Below are 16,449 nucleotides of genomic sequence, written 5' to 3'. Positions count from 1 at the left end.
CACCCCGCATTTTCCCTCATTCCCTGGCGTTCTTGTCGACTGGGAGGCAACGCGGCGAGGAGCTTCTGGATTCTCCTTCCTACTTAGCAGGGCCTCAGCTGCTTCACCTCCGACATGGGAATTGAGAATGCTCCGGCTATGAAAGTCATGGGGTCTGTCTCAGGACACAGCTCCCATAGCCCTAAGTGGTCAAATGCCCCAAAGTGTCAAGCATGAGCCACCTCTGAAGGAGCATTTACTATCTCAAGACCTTTGGGCGTGTTGTCTCTTCTACCTGTAGTACCCTTCCCTCAAAATTCAGAGCCAAAAGCAAAAAGCCTTGCCTGATCGCAGAGGGGGAGAGAGATGTGGGAGGGCAGGGGGCGCAGAATCAGTTGCTACCTCCTCTGGGCGTTCACAGGCCACATTTCCTTGGTGTGGCACCTAGTATTGTGTGATTGTGCCTGTTTCCCTGTGGTCTGGCCCTATGCCTGTTGGCCCAATTACGCTGGGAGTCATACAGATCTGCAAATGTGTGCGTTTTAATTTTACAGTTATGTCTAACATGTTGCTGGGTCCTTCAGGGGACCAGTCCCAACAGAAGGAGAAGAGACAGGGCCTGTCCTGCCTCTAGTGCCAGCTGTCAGTGGCAGCAGAGGCCTTGAGGGTTGAGCATCTTCTGGAGGCTGCAGAGGCCTCCCTGGAGGGGAGTCAGGTGGCTGAAGGCAAGCACTGGGAGGGCTCAGGTTCTGACCTGGGGGATCCTGGGACTGGAGACTGGCACCTGCCCCCAAGGCTTCGCCTCTGCCCCTGGTGCCCCCACCCCCACCCCGTGCCTGCCCAAGTGTACTGCATATGAGCTCAGGATCCTTTCCCCGTAAGCCAAGACATGTCGCCAGTCCTGCAAGAATGAGGGGAAGAGGGGTCAGGACAGCAGAAAGCCTCTCCACTCTGGGCACCCAGAGCAGCTGGCCCTTGAGGATAGCAGGGGGTCTGTTCTGTGCCAGACCCTGGTGCCCAGCAGGGAGGTGTACTTGGATAGATGGAGTTAGACCATTGGGTGGAGGGTCTGGGCTGAGATGGGAAAGGCTCAGAATGGTCAACATGAAGGACACGTACTTGCTGTGCAGCACAAACAGCCTTCACGAAGGCAAGAGAGAGAAACAGAAGGCCATGGAGAGAGCATGTCATTTATCATGTCCCCTTCTGGTCCTCCATTGTTTCCAGCTTGAAGCCTGCCCCTGTCTCATAGCCCCTCAGTGGCCTCCAGGCTGTCCCCAGTCCCTCCCAGAGGGTGAATCTCATTGGCACCATGCCAGGATGAGGGAACTGGCTGGTATTGAGTGACCCCTAGAACCACCCTAACATCTCTGTGAAGGGTATACCCAGGGCATCACTAGCTGTGTTTCCCATCTAGCGTCTATCAGGTTCAGCACAACCACATCCAGTTAGGTGTCCCAGGCCTGGTGATCGCCCATGTATTGGGTCCTGACCCGTCCCCACAGCACTGGCCCTGCGGGGGGATACACACCCCTATCCCTTCCATCCACTGTAAGCACATAAACAGCCTACTCCCAAACCATAATACTTGCCCCATACCTCCCTGTAGTCCTGGAAGCCTCAGGTGATGCAAACCAACAGTGAGGGGAAAAGCCCTGGAAGGCTGTCGGGTAGCTGGCTGTCATGGGCAGCTTAGCCAGTCCTCCAGAAAACTACTCCCCTCTCCAGGCCTCCCACACCCACACTCACTCCACTTCCCGCTTCCGGATGGCACGGCCTGAGGCCAGCACCTCAGCAACCTTGGACACAATAGGATCGTAGTTCATGCTGGCCACGGCGATCACCTCGTCGCCTCTGCAGGGAGAGGATGGCCAAGGCTGAGGACTGCCAGGCAGTAGCCCCTTTTTGAAAACCCTGATGCACTGCTGTCCATCTGGGGCCCAGGGAAGGACCTAGCCCAGGGCAACAGGAAATGCACCCAGCCCCCCCTGCTTTGCACATTGCGGCTTGACCATGCACAAGCTTCAGGCTTTCCTAGGGAAGCTCCAGCAGTCTTCAGCGGGGCTCAGAGCTGGGCTGTTTTTCTGGGATTTTGCCTGGGATGAATCCCCCTTCCCGACTGAGCTCCCGCTGCATCGCGCCCACACTGCATCCTGATGCTCTCACTTAGTGTAAAAAGCCACAAACTTCAACTCCTCCAGATCTCCCTGGATGATGACGTCGTCGAAGCCTTCTCCATAGCCTGTGGGCCGGGCAGGTGGGTGGCACCCACGTGAGCCGGGGAAGGGAAGGAGACTTCACAGGATCCCCTCCTAACCCCACCCAGGCCCTGCTCATGTCCCTTTAGGTAGCTCCTAGCCTCGCCCCTAGCGAGTTCTTAGCGGCCTCTCCTTAGTGCGGTCATAGCCCTGCCCCTAGGTTTCCAGCCGCGCCCCACATCCAAGCCCCGCCCCTAATACCCTCGGTCCCGCCCCCATCCGAGGCCACGGGGTTACCCGTGTAGCGCAGACTCTTGCCAAACATGGCGGTCCAGAGGTAGGGTACGGTGCTGATCTCTGCCTCCTGCGCCAGCATGTTCTGGGCTGCCACGCGCCCTGCAGGACCCAGGGCCATGAAAACCCCGATTCTCGCCCTTACCACTCCCACAATACCTGCTCCTGATACTGTGGGGGCCCCTGACACGTGTGGCTCCTCCTCCTGGTCTCCCCAGAGGTCAAGAGACATCATTGTTCAGCCCACTGCCTAATTGCACCTGCAGCTGACTGGTGCAGGGGAACACCTGGCTGAAAGCGAGCCACTTGATTGCTTCCCTAGAGAATCTGAATAAAGTGCCCTGCCTCTGGAAGGTCTGTTTCTTGGGTTTGGGGGACTACTACACCATTTCAGCTGTGCAGAGACACCTAATCAGACACATCAGGTCTGAAAAGGGAGGAGAATGGGGCATAAGTATGCAGGGAGGCACAGATGACAGCCATGCACAAGGCCTCAAAGAGACCAGCGTGGGTGGTCCCCACTGGAAGCCTCAGGTGATGCAAGCCAACAGTGAGGGGAAAGACCCTGAAGGGCTGTGGGGATGGCTGGCTGTCATACGCAGCCTATGAGGCCCCAGTAGACCCCTGTATTGGATGTACTTCAAAGTCTCCTAAACTCTCCCAGTTAAATCCTAATTACACTTGGCTGATAAGTAGCCTTGGTTACTTACAACAACTTTAGACTTTGTACTTGGACAGAAATTGGTACCAGGAGTGGGGTTTCAATGCAAACCTTCAGGTGTACAGGCAGAGGGAAGGGGAGGTGGGTGCAGAGAAGTCCCTTGTCCCAGGCTGCAAGTCTGGCAGTCCTCTCTCTGAGGAAGTGGGGCAGCTAATGTGATGGCATCTGCAGCTTAGGGTCCCAGACCAGGTGTGCACCGTGGGCAAGGCTTGGGGGACTTAGTGGACAGCAAACATGAGGATGGGAAAGCTATTCTTCAGAAAACAGTGTCTCCACTGAGCCCAGGTTGCTGGGCTTAGATGCCACCTTGGGGACCTACATGAAGCAACTGAGTTCACAGAGACGGTTGACTGGCCCAAGGGAAACAGAGGCATGAAGTATGAAGATGACCCATTCAATCCCTCCCTCCCTCCCCAAGTTGATTAGGAATTCTGCAGAATATATGTCCTTGAGGACAAAAAGGGAGAGACTAGCAGAAGGAAAACTGAGGTTGAGAAGCTGTGGCTGGCTCAATGAAGTGTCACTCTGTGTGCTGGCTGGATCGTCAGGATGAGGTTGGCCAGAGAACCCACATCAGAGCTTTGATGCCTAACACAGTGTCCAGGACCCAAGGTCAGCAACTGAGACATGGGCGTGGGGACACTGAGACCCTGAGACTCCCTCCCACCCCTCCACATACCCCGGGACTGGCCATACCCTGAGCATGAGCCATCTGCCAGTGTGGAATGTTCACTTTCCGGTTGTTCCTCCAGGCAAGGGGGAAGGTGACGGCATCACCAGCTGCGAACACACCTGGGACATTGGTCTGCATCATCTGTAGAGAGAGGGCCCAGGGCTCCACGGATGCGACAGGGGCCCTGACCTGAACCTCCTGAAACACCCAGCCAAGACCAGGCCCTCCCCACCCAGCACCAGCTGCCCCACCTTGTTGACAGGGATGAAGCCTCGGGAATCCAGACCGATGCCGCTCTGCCTCAGGAAGCCAGTGGCGGGCACCGCACCTGACCAGACGGAGGCCTGTGTCCACCACCCTGTCCTTTCCTTCTGCATAGTCACTTTCCACACCCCACACCCTGCATGTGGTATACCAGCCCCAGACTGATCATACAGGGGCTGCCCACCTGGGGCCTTCATGCACCCTGGCCCACTACCCGGGCTTCCACAGACCCCAGTGCCTCCCACAAGACCTCAGGTATTGCCTCCTCCCAGAAGGGTTCCACAATGCCCTTAAGTGGGGGGCAGCATGCCATACCTCCTCAGCCCCTGCAGGTGTTACCACCTCCCAGGTCAGCCCCTCCCCAGGTTGGCACCTCAGCTGGAGCAGGAGCCAATTCAAGGCTTGTCTGTCAACTCTCGCAGGGCATGGAGAGGAGGGTTACTGGGCTGCAGGCACTGGGAGTATCCTCTGTGCCAGGCCTGGGCTGAGCCCGGAACACACCTTCCCCAACAGCTCTGTGAAGTGGGGGCGGTTGGGGTCCCCATTTGTCAGATATGGTGGAAACTGAGGCTCTGGGAGGGGAAGGGACTAACGCAAGGTCACATGTGAGCATGTGCAGGCGACTGTGCTGGTTCACGCCTGCCCGCCCGCACGGCCACTCACCAATGCCCACCACGCAGACATCAGCCCGCACGACCTTGCTGCTCTTCAACACAACCTCCTTCAGCTGTGGGGAGTTGGTGGGTGAACAGGTGGGCCCAGCTCCCAGGCTAGGAGACAGAGGACAGAAAGCAGCAGGGAGAAGGGAGAAGGGCCCACCTTTCCCTCCTGGGCCCGCAGCTCTGACACCTCCGTCTGCATGTAGAACTTCACCCGGTTGTTCTCAAACATCTGTCAGGCAAATGGGCAGGTGGGCAGTGGGTGAGAGCCCAGCTAGAGGCCGGGCTGGGCCCCAGGGCTCTGAGGCACTGGGTCCTGGGGTGGGCTCACCTTCATGAGAGCACGACCTACGCGCTCCCCCAGGAACCTCCTGAAGGGCGTCTCCTCCAGCTCCACCACAGACACAGAGTGGGCCTTCTCTGTCAGGTAAGCTGCCACTTCCATCCCTGGTGGTGGGCAGGGGGTGGCAGGCTGGTACCCTGCACCTCCCTGGGCCAGAACTTCCCTGGAACTGTCCATCATGACCTGACCACCACCATCCCCACCGCCCACTACCTCTCACCCAGGAAGCCGGCTCCTACGACGACCACATTGCGGCCTCGGGCCAGCCTCACCACACGATTGGCATCCTCTGGGGTCCGGATGGTGAACACGTTCTCCACCTCTTTGCCTTTGCAGCTCAGAGTTTTGGGGCTGAGACATGGCAGCATCAGTGAAGGCCTCGTGGCAGCCCCAGCCCCATCCAGGCCAGTGGCCTGCCCAGTATCCAATGAAGGGTAAGAGGGAGACCCTCCTACCTGCTCCCTGGTGCCAGCAGTAGCTTGCTATACTCCAGCTTGAAGCCATCCTTGAACATGACCTTCTTGTTTCTCACGTCCACTGTGACCACCTGCAACCCCCGCCAGGCAAAGCATAAGCTTGGGCAGGGCCTGGACCTCGCTGCCCACTCCTGGGTCCTGTCGTACACCCAGAGCCCAGCCACAGCTTCTGAGAAGCCCCCGCTGGAGCAGATCCTGCCACCTGGGCTTTGTTCTTTAAGCTTCAGACGTCACCTTCCCTTCAAACCCTCCTTGCCCTCCCAAGTCCTACCAGGCTCTCCTATCCAGGCCGATCGTTCATTTCCGCACACCCTGGGGCTCTGTGTGTGCCCATGACCCACTGAGAAGCAGCTCATTGCTGTCTCCCAAGGCTAGGGCACCTCCCAGGTGCCTGGGCAGTAGGGCCAGGAAGAGCACCAACCCTCCCCGCCCCAGGGACCCACACAACCTCAGGGTTCCCGCCTTCCCTCCCTGGGGTCTGTTTCCTGTACCTGAGCCTCGGTGAGCACCTCGATGCCATAGGCTCGGAAGAACTCCTTGGGCCTCAGGGCCAGCTGCTCAGGCTGCGTGTCCAGGGACTGCAGGAGACAGCCAGCTTGAGAGGAGCCAGTTTACAGCAGAAGACCCTGGTGCTCAGGGAAGGTGGGGCCAGCCCCAGCCACAGGGGCTGCAGGACAGAACTCAGCAAACCCAGGTCTGGCCAGGCACAGTGACTCACGCCTGTAATCCCAACACTTGGGGAGTCTCAGGCAGGAGGATCGCTTGAGCCCAGGAGTTCAAGGCCAGCCTGGGCAACATGACAAAACCTCGTCTCTACAAAACATACAAAATATTAGCCAGGCATGGTGGTGCATGCCTGTAGTCTCAGCTACCCGGGAGGCTGAGGTGGGAGGATCGTTTGAGCCTGGGAGGTGGAGGTTGATGCTGCAGTGAGCTGTGAGACAGGCACTGTACTGCAGCCTGAGTGACAGAGCAAGACTCTGTCTCAAAAAAAAGAAAAGCCCGGCCCGGTGGCTCACGCCTGTAATTCTAGCATTTGGGGAGTCCGAGGCAGGTGGATTGCCTGAACACAGGAGTTCAAGACCGGTCTGGGCAACATGGCAAAACCTGTCTCTACTAAAAATACAAAACATTAGCCAGGTGTGGTGGTGCACACCTGTAATCCCAGCTACTCTAGAGGCTAAAGAATGAAAATTGTTTGAAGCCAGAAGGTGGAAGTTGCAGTGGGCTGAGATAGAGCCACTGCACTCCAGCCTGGGTGACAGAGCGAGACCCTGTCTCAAAAAACAACGACAAAAAAAAAAACTTAGAATTTTGGGGGGCACCATGCACAGGCCTAGCATAAGCAGAGAGGGCAGCTGGCCAGACCCCCGTGGGGTGACAAGCAAGGCTCAAAGTGGGCTTGACTGAGAGGGGCAGGGTCCCCATTTGCCCCACCCCCTACCTTGCTGAGCTTAGGACGGTCATAGGGAAGATGCCGGTCTAGCGTGCACAGGATGATCCGGTCGGAGAAGCCCTCCTGCCGCAGTGTCTCTGCACACACCAGGCCAGCTGCACCTGAGGGGAGGGGCCCATGGGCCAGGGACCACGTCTCTCCAGCCCCATCTCCCACCCTGCCCCTCATAACTCCACTACCAACCTGCACCCACAATGAGCACATTGGTACTACCACTGTACCCAGCACTTGGAGAGATACACTTGGCCATCACCTTGGTCCTTCGCTGCAGCTGCAGGGCCTGTGGGTGGCAGAAGGATGGAGAGTCATTGCCATCCTCCACATGCCGTCATCCTGGCAGGCAAGTCCTGGAGTCCAGCCCAGCCTCATCCCCACCATAACCCCTCACTCTGCTCCAGTGATACGTGCCAAGCTCCTCCCACCACAGGGCCTTTGCATGTGGTGTTCTCTGGGCGAAGATGCCCTCCCCGCTCCTTCCTTCTACCTGAGGCCTGAGCCACCCCCTCACCTGCTTGCTGGCCCGGACGTACACCTTCTCCTTCTCAATCTTCACCTGCAAGGGCTGCATTGCTCAGGACCAGCCCCGAACCCTACACCCCTGATTCCCACCCCACCGCACTCCCGGCCCCACCTGGAACTTGTGCAGACTGTCCAGGCCGGGGAAGTCCTCCAGGTCCCCAGTGCTGATGTTGAAGCAGGCGCCATGCCAGGGGCAGCGCACCCGACCACGGGACAGAACTCCTGGGAAGGGGAGGTGCTAGGCTGGGGCCACCAGCAGGGGTTGCCTCCCAAGGATCCTTGTGCCCCGGCAACTGCGGGCCCCTCCCCACAGCCCAGGAGGCTTCTCTGATAGAGGAAGATCCTGGGGCCTGGGGAGGAGCCAAGCTGGCATGGGGCCTGGAAGGTCCCCTTCATGCCTCCCACCTGACAGCTCACCTTTCACCAGGGGTGCTCCGTAGTGTGGACACTTGTGGCCCAGGGCGTGGAACTCCCCATTGTCCTTCACCAGCAACACCTTCCCCCAGCCCAGCTCCACTTCCCGCATCCTGGGGAACCGCAACACTCAGAGGACAGGTCAGACCCCAGGCACAACCTTCTGGCAGCTCCTCCCAGTGTTGAGCCTTCTGGGGAGCAACCCCAGACCAGTAGAGGCCACAGAGGTAGTGACCAGGAGCCTTCAGGCCACCCCCTGCCCCCGGGCTATGGCCTGTGCCTCACCCTCCCACTTTTGGATCCCTGATCCCACGCCCAGGCAGGCCCGGAACCCACTGGCCATTCTCGAGGTCCTTGACGTGGCAGACAGCAGCCTCCACGCAGTCCTGAGGGCTAGGGTAGGGGTGAGGCGTGGGCAGGCGCTCCTCCGTGTGGAAGTGGCGGGCCGTGCCATTGCCCTGGTAGGCCCGGGGGCTGCCCTTCCCACTGGCCGACAGCTCCTCCTTGCCTCGCTCCTTCTCAGGCAGCACCACCTCGATCTTGAGCTCCACTGTGGGCAGGGCAGCGCCTTGAGTTCCCCAGCTCAGCCCACTTCCTCCCCCATCCCACAAGCTGGACACAGAGTCCCGCTCCTCGGGGTGCCAGGAGGCTCAGCCCTGCCTGGCAACCTCCCCAGAATGCCCTCTGCATCACCAGCAAAGAGCATTAAACCTGGCATAAAGCAGAGGAGGAGCATGGACGGCTGGGGGTGCACCCAGGTCTGCATAAATTCCTTTCTGCATGTCTCTTTTTAATTATTTTTTATTATTTTTGAGACAGGGTCTCGGTCTGTCGCCCAGCTGCAGTGCAGTCATGCAGTCTCGGCTCACTGCAGCCTCTGCCTCCTGAGTTCAAGCTCAAGTGCTTCTCCCACCTCAGTCTCCCCAGTAGCTGGGACTACAGGTGAATGCACCACACCAGGCTAAGTTTTGTATTTTTTGGTAGAGATGGGGTTTCAACATGTTGGCTGGGCAGCTCTCAAACTCCTGACCTCAAGTGATCTGCCCACCTTAGTCTCCCAAAGTGCTGGGATTGCAGGCGTGAGCCACCACACCTGGCTTCCTTTTTCAATTACAGTATTAGTGAAGCAGGGCACAGAGCTAAGTTCCTCCGACCCTGCAACTCTCCTGGCTGCAGAAATCTCTGCAGCAGAAAGAACCCTGAGGCCCGAAAGTCCTGGATCTTCCAGTGGACAATGACGATGTCCCTGACAGCTCAGGGACACATTTAGGGTATGACTCATGTGCACACAGGGATTCAAAAGTGGCAGCAGCTCAGTTCCCAGCTAGTGAATCTGGATGACAGGAAGTCAAGGATTCATTGTCCATTCTTACAACTTTCCCATATATTTAAATTTTTTTCAAAAATTAAAAAAAATGTACACAGCATAATTTCAACTTCTTCTTCTTCTTTTTTTTTTTTTTTTTTGGACAGAGTTTCACTCTTGTTGCCCAGGCTGGTCCAATGGCACCATCTCAGCTCACTGCAACCTCCGCCTCCCAGGTTCAAGCTATTCTCCTGCCTTAGCCTCCCAAGTAACTGGGACTACAGGCATGTGCCACCACACCTGGCTAATTTTGTATTTTTAGTGGAAATGGTGTTTCTCCATGTTGGTCAGCCTGGTCTTGAACTTCCAACCTCAGGTAATCTACCCACCTCAGCCTCCCAAACTGCTGGGATTACAGGCATGAGCCACCACGCCCTGCCCAATTTCAACTTCTTAAGATAGCTCTTCTCACCAATTTGAGAATCCTTCATCACTGAGCAGGTGCTGGGTTTTCAGTGTCCTCGTGTGCCCTGGGGGTGAACCCCAGCATGGGAATGCATGTAGATGACACAGAGGGGGCACAAGCCCCCTACAGCCTCCACACAGAGGCCCCCACCCCGCATGCCCACGGGGCCAGCTGTAGTGGGGACTGAGCCAGAGATTGCCATTTTCTTCTCTGTACTTTTCTACATTCTCCAAATTCCCTATGATGTGCCTGGGATATTTTTCTAATTAGAAGAGAACAATAAACAGAATTTTTAGTAGCAATAATCCGGCCCCCCAGGCTGCTGCTGTAGGGAGGATGCTCAGCGGTGGACGCTAAGCCCCTGGCACGGCATGGGCCCGACGCCGGAGCAGGAGGTACCTCTCTCACCTCCCAAGGCACCAGCGCCTCCGGGCTTCACCTCTCCTCCCCACCGCCTCATTCAGACCTGACACTCCAGAAACCAAGAACCCAGAGAGGCTGCTGAGCTGCACCTCCAGCCCTTTACCTGAGCTGTCCCCTGGGCTGGGGCGCCATCCTTCCCATCTACCCAGACAAAGCTCAGGAGTTGCCTCTCCTGGCTGCCCGGCCCCTGCGTATCCCTCATCTTATGTTCTGCTAATCCCCCACCCTCGCCAGGCCCCCTCCCCAACCCCAAGTCCCAGCCCCCAGCTCAGGCCCAGGCATAGCAGGGGACAGGGGCAAAGGTCAGTTCCTTGACTCCAGCCCGGCAGGGAGCAGGCAAAGCACATAAGCACACGAGCCCGTCATATCGGATGGGGGGTTATGGGTGGGGTTTTTCATTCCATTTGCTATATTTTATGTAATGGTGTTAGAATGTTTTTGGAAGAATTAAAAAGAGAAATCTGTGGACTTAGCTGACACCAGCTCTGGAAGCTGTGGGAGCTCACGAATAGCCTGGCAGGGGGGCCAGATAACGCCAAGCCAGGCCACTCTCACCCTCCACCTCCTCCCAGAAGGCTCCAAGCCTGCTCACTGATACAGTCGAACAGAAGCCATTAAATCAGGGGCCCTTTGGAAAGGTGGATGGGAGGGGCGTCTCTGCTCGCAAAAGGGGATCAGCCCCAGCTCCATGACTTCCGGCTGCCCATAGTTCTGCCTTAGCCCCTTTAGACCTCAAGATGCCTTTATTGTAAAATGGAGAGAAGACCAGGTGCGGTGGTTCATGCCTGTAATCCCGACACTTTGGGAGGCCAAGGCAGGAGGATCACTTGAGGTCAGGAGTTCGAGACCAGCCTGGCCAACATGACAAAACCCCGTCTCTACTAAAAATATAAAAATTAGCTGGTCATGGTGGCATGGGCTTGTAATCCCAGCTACTTAGGAGGCTGAGGCAGGAGAATTGCTTGAATCCAGGAGGCAGAGGTTGCAGGGAGCTGAGATTGTGCCACTGCACTCTAGCCCGGGTGAAAGAGTGAGACTCTATCTCAAAAAAAAAAAAAAAAAAAAAAAAAATTGCCAGTCGTGGTAGTGCAGGCCTGTAGTCCCTATTACTCAGGAGGCTGAGGTGGGAGGATCACTTGAGCTGCTGTGAGCTATGATTGTGAACTTTAGCCTGGGCAACAGAATGAGACCTCATCTCAAAAAACAAAAATAAAACAGAGAGAAGAGCAAATGCCTTCCTCGTTGGCGATAGGGAATGCTGAAGGAAATAATGTTTGTAACCCAGAGCAGAAGCTCGGTAGATGGAATTGGGCGGCAGTGTTTTACCAGTTAGCTCTGAGCCTAGCAGCCATGATGAGGATGGAAAGCCTGTCGGTAGCAGCTGTGGCCTAATAAAAGGCAGATTAACAGATGCTAAGAGAGCTGCACTTCCTCCTAACTCTGAGCTAGGTGAGGGACTGGCCTGATATCTTCCTATCCTTGTGTGTGTGTGTGTGTGTGTGTGTGTTTTTGGAGATGGAGTCTCACTCTCTTGCCCAGGCTGGAGTGCAGTGGTGCAATCTCAGCTCACTGCAACCTCTGACTCCTGGGTTCAAGCGATTCTCCCGCCTCAGTCTCCTGAGTAGCTGGGATTACAGGCATTGGCCACCATGCCCAGCTAATTTTTTTGTATTTTAGTAGAGATGGGGTTTCACTGTGTTGCCCAGGCTGGTCTTGAACTCCTGACCTTGTGATCCACCTGCCTTGTCCTCCCAAAGTGCTAGGATTACAGGCGTGAGCCACTGTGCCCAGCCCACCTTACTCTTTTCGTCTTATCAAGAACTCAGACAGAACACGCAGGAGCACAGAGGGAGCCCAGGAAGCAGGTACTGATCCACACAGAGCCACAGAACTGAGTGGAACAAGACAGGATGTGAAGGGTTTGCACAGAGGCCTTCTGCTTGCTCTGGTCTCTCTGTGGCCCCTTATGACCTCAGCTGAACCCTCACTCCGAAAACACTGTTACTCCCACATCTGGAAATTCTCTAAGCCTCATGCCTGACCTGCCCAGCATGGGCACCTGGACCCTGAGCCTCTGGCTCCAGCCCCGCAGGGGAGTCCTGGCGGCACAGAGCCCAGCTCAGGGAAGAAGGGATAACAATAGTCCACAAGTGCTTCTCGTGTGCAGGCCCCATGCTAGGCACAACAGCCCCACTTTACAGTGAGGACGCAGAGGCTCAGAGAGGTGAGATTACCTGCCCAAGGCCACACAGCCAGGAAAGGACAGGACTGGATTTGCCTAAGGTCTTAGCACTACCTTTGGGTCCTGGGGCCACGGGTCGCAGGCAGGCCAGCCCTTTGGGGTCCTTTAAAAGAACCTGCAGGTAGCATCTTCTGCCAGAGCCTCCTGCCAGCCCAGCAGTGCCACAGAAGTCTGGTGTGAGGCCAGCTGGAATCATCCCACCCACTTCTAAGGGGAGACAATGGACATCATCTGCCCAAGGCACATTTTGAGGCAGGGAGGGATCCATCCCAGGCCTGGGTGTCCACAGCACAGGAGCCAGGGGAGGAAGAGTGGCTTCCTGGAGCAGGGGCAGGTGGGTCCCTCTGCCCGGTGGGTCATCACAGCTCTCCTCCCTCCCCCAAGTTCTCGCTTAGACCCAGGAAAAGGAGAAAAGGCCCACAAGTTCCAAGGTAACGGAGCCGATGGGTATCAGGTAAGGGGAGCTGGGGTGAGCTGGCCGGGCGAGCTGGCCAGGGCGGCCTGGCGGGGTAAGTGGAGCACTGGCTGGGCTCTTGAGGCCTCACTAAACCTCAGTTTCTCCATCTGTGACAAAGCTGCACACTCCTGCCTCCCTGGGTGTTGTGAGGAGAGAAGAGGGAAAGTGGGGGGCCAGAGGGAGAGCTCCACAGACACGAGTCTTCAGTGGGGAACAGACCCGGGCCTCCCCAGCGCCCCAGGACACTCCCACTTCTGGCTGGAGCCGCACAGGCTAGGTTGGGTGACGATTTCCTGTATAAATGGAGAAATGTGCCCAGAAAGGCCAAGAAGGCAACCCGAAGCCACACAGCGGGTCAGAGGAGAGGGAGCGGGCCGGGATCTGCCCACGACACTCTCACAGCAACAGAGAGGTCAGGGTGGCCAGCCCTTCCCTTTTGCAGAGAGAAAAACTGAGGCTCAGATAGGTAAGTTGCATGCCCCAGGTCACAGAGTGTCTGAGGGTGTCCCCAGATCCCTCCTTCCCTGGCCCTGGGGGCATAGCCCCTTCCCCAACCCTGCAACAGGAGGAACCCTGCCTTTCCTTTTCCGAGAAGGGTCCTGCTGTTATTTCCACCACCACTCAAAGCCCCAAGGAAAAAGGGGCACCCACGGGAGCGGGGGCCAGCGGGGGAACTGCTCCAGGCCCCCTACCCCCTCCTGGCGGTAGCGTATTAACATTCCGAGCGGGCTCCTGCCTAGCCTGACCTACTTCAGAGGCCTGCCGAGCGCAGAGGGGGAGGGGGGGAGAGGAGGGAGGAGGAGGCAGGGAGGGAGGAGGAAGGACAGAGGCAAGAAGACAGGAGGTACCTGGTTTGGGCTTGGAGAAGCAGCCGCCCATGGCGAGTGGCCTGAGGATGGCCGGCAGGCAGGAGCACAGATGGGGAGCTGTCGGAGGCCTAGGGCGCCCCCCATGGGGCTGGACCCCCTGCAGGCCTTAGAGACGCTGGTGCCGCCATCCTTTTGGAGCTGCTCTAGGACCTGCAGGGGAGACTGGGGCCATCAGGACCGGGGCGTGTGTGCGGGCAGAGGTAGATGGAGAGAGACTGCGGGAGCTTCGGAAACAGTCTTACATTTGAGCTGGGAACCATGGCGTGTAGGGGAGTCTGATCCCAGAGCAGGGGGTCCTGGAGGGCACCTCCCCTTTGGAGCCCTCCAAGCTCAGCTCCCTCACTCTCCCAGTGGAGCTCCTCTGCCCCAACCTCGGCCACCCTCAGTCCAGCCCTGAAGCTGCCTTGCCCAGGAAATCCTCCCTGATTCCTGCTGCCTCCTCACGCCCTCCCTTCCCCTCTCCAAATCCCACAGCCTGGGAGTTCTGGGACCCTCCGTTCTCCCGGGAGACCACCGTGCCTAGGCTCCAGCAGTGGGTCACCCTGGGCAAGCTGAAGCCCTCCTCATCCTCGGTCTTCTCCCTCCTACAATGGGGGTGACATCAGACTCCCCCTGGTCCAGCCCCACCCTGGCTAGCACTCTGGACACCCACCTCCTCACAGGGCAGCCACTGCTCCGTGTTCCAGACCCAGCAGTGGACTGAGGCTGCCGGGCCTTGGAAGGCAGGGCAGGGAGGGCGGGGGTCCAGGAGGTGGCCCAGCCTCCATCCTCCTCCCAGCTCAAGCTGTGGCCAGGAGGGGCTGGGGGGCGGTGTGGGGTTGGGCTAGTCCACTGGTCCCCAGGGAAACCCAGCTCTCTGGTGAACAGAAGTGGGCGGCCAGCCCAGGCGTGATGGGGTTAGGGGAAAGTGAAGCCAGGCACACAGCCCTGCCACGCCGGTGGCCAGCAGCCAAAGCTCCCCCTACCCCTGACTCCAGCCCAGGTCTGTGGTGCTGAGGTCATGCCCAACAGCCAACAGCAGATGGGGAAAGCAAGGGGCCAAGGTCTCATCAAGGTCAAGCAGCAGGTAGGGGTATCCATGTGGCCTCTCACCCTCCCCACTTTAGTCAGTTTTAAGATGGGTAGGGGCCCAGAAAGCCCCCATATCACCCTAAGGCCCAGCAAAGTGCCCTGGGGGAGGGAGCACCTGCACAGCAGGGAGCTCACTGTAGTCCAGGTGCCTCCCAGGCCCCAGGGTGGGCCTTCCGGAAGATGCAGCCTACAGGTGGACTTCGGAAGGCCCAGGGCATAGCTGCCTTGTTTGCAAATGACCTCCCCACCGTCCATCCCACTGCCATCCTCCTGTTTCCCCTGGAAGTTCTTCCTGAAGTCTCACTTGAGGTGGGACTGAGGCCCCCTGGTCTGGCCCAGATGCCAGGAAGGGCCATGGGTGGGTGCCTGAGAGTGAGGGGTGGAAACAAAAGGACAGGATGGAGAGGGACCATTGTTCCTGTCGGCCCTCAAGGTGCCCATTACAGGGGAGGAGGCGGTGGCTTCCATAACCACTGGGCTGTGCCCTGGCTCTTTCTCCAACTTGTCAGGAAGGTCTATAAAACTCAGTTGCCACCAGCCCCACCTGCCCCCTCCCTGGACACTAGGTGGCCCCTCCCCAGGTCCTGGATTCACCTCTGGCTCAGCCCTGCCCACTTCCTTCCTGCCTGACCTCAGTCCTCAGCTGCTAAGCCACAGATCCCAGGAAAGGTCAGACCTGGTCTTGCCACCGGGGGCCTGCCCAGGCTGTGCCATCCTTTCTCGAGTTCACCGGGGGCCTGAATCCCCCAGGGCCTAGACCAGGAAGGAGACTAGGTGGGGCCCCTATGCCTTCGGCCTACTGTGTGCTAGATCAGCTTGAAGCCTGGTCACCGCACTCAAAGGCAAAGGTCCTTGCCAGGGGCAGGGCAGGAGGGCCCTCGGGTTTGTGCCGAGTGCCAGAGTGCTTGCTGTCCCTTGCCCACGAGGTGCCCACTGCGGAAAAGTTCCAGCAGAGCGCAGTGCCAATCACCCAGCAGGAGTCTGTGTCTGTTCTAGGGACCCTGGGACCTGTGAAGCGGGACTGGATTACCCCCACCTCACAGAGTGGCCTCTGCTCCCCTCCACCCTCCCAGGGCTCCTGGCGCCCCCAGGGCCAAGGCTGGGCAGGGTCCTCTTCCGACTCCTCCACCTCTGGCCCACCCGCCCCCACTGCTTCATCCCCAAGGGCTCCTGCCCAGATCGGACTTCCGCCCAGATCGGGCTCCCAGTAGTTTCCAGGCGTCCCAATAGTTTCCAGGGATGGCATCTGACGCCAGTCCTGCCTTAGAGTGTGGGGGCTCCGCGCTCTCCCCTCCCCCGGAGCTCAGGCGCAAGCCTCTGTCCACTCTCCCCGCCTTTGCACGTGCAGTTCCCTCTCTCTGGGAAGCCGGTCCCAGCAGCCAGCTCTGTCCCGGTGCCCCCGCCAGACCTTGCAGCCCTGGAAGGGGGACTGGCACACAGTGGGGCCCCGCGGCGAGCCGGGAAGGGGCCGTTGTGGGACGAGAGAAGGACGCGGGGCGCTCCGGCCCCCAGCCAGTGTCTCTGGCCCCAGTTGCCGACCCCCAGCCCCTAACGCGCCGGCCCCGGGTCGGAGACCCGAGCGCAAGCGCTGGCCCCCGGCGCCCGCTGGGGCCAAGGAG

The 16,449-nt window shown here is 58.4% G+C and overlaps 1 protein-coding gene across 2 annotated transcripts; it reads right to left on the bottom strand.

Annotated features, from left to right (window-relative positions):
- Window positions 1-502: 502 nt before the first annotated feature.
- On the bottom strand, window positions 503-14,551 carry AIFM3 (apoptosis inducing factor mitochondria associated 3). Of its 2 annotated transcripts, XM_017520954.1 has the most exons (21): window positions 14,412-14,551; window positions 13,739-13,909; window positions 8,333-8,546; window positions 8,000-8,109; window positions 7,695-7,804; window positions 7,572-7,616; window positions 7,247-7,343; window positions 7,052-7,164; window positions 6,099-6,185; window positions 5,587-5,678; window positions 5,352-5,482; window positions 5,120-5,235; window positions 4,949-5,020; window positions 4,793-4,856; window positions 4,117-4,193; window positions 3,889-4,006; window positions 2,475-2,573; window positions 2,146-2,221; window positions 1,729-1,833; window positions 1,099-1,119; window positions 503-880 (listed from the first exon to the last, which is right to left on the bottom strand). In XM_017520954.1, the coding sequence occupies exons 2-21, from the start codon at window positions 13,767-13,769 to the stop codon at window positions 841-843; spliced, it is 1,818 nt and encodes a 605-aa protein (XP_017376443.1). In that variant the 5' UTR covers window positions 13,770-13,909; window positions 14,412-14,551; the 3' UTR covers window positions 503-840. The 2 variants fall into 2 exon arrangements, with proteins under 2 accessions (XP_017376443.1, XP_017376444.1); XM_017520955.1 differs by lacking the exon at window positions 1,099-1,119.
- Between the last annotated feature and the right edge of the window lie 1,898 nt (window positions 14,552-16,449).

Source organism: Cebus imitator, unplaced genomic scaffold (assembly GCF_001604975.1).
Source record: "Cebus imitator isolate Cc_AM_T3 unplaced genomic scaffold, Cebus_imitator-1.0 Scaffold919, whole genome shotgun sequence".
NCBI lineage: Eukaryota > Metazoa > Chordata > Mammalia > Primates > Cebidae > Cebus > Cebus imitator.
The sequence above is the reverse complement of the archived record's forward strand: the minus strand, read 5'-3'. Positions and strand labels throughout refer to the sequence as shown.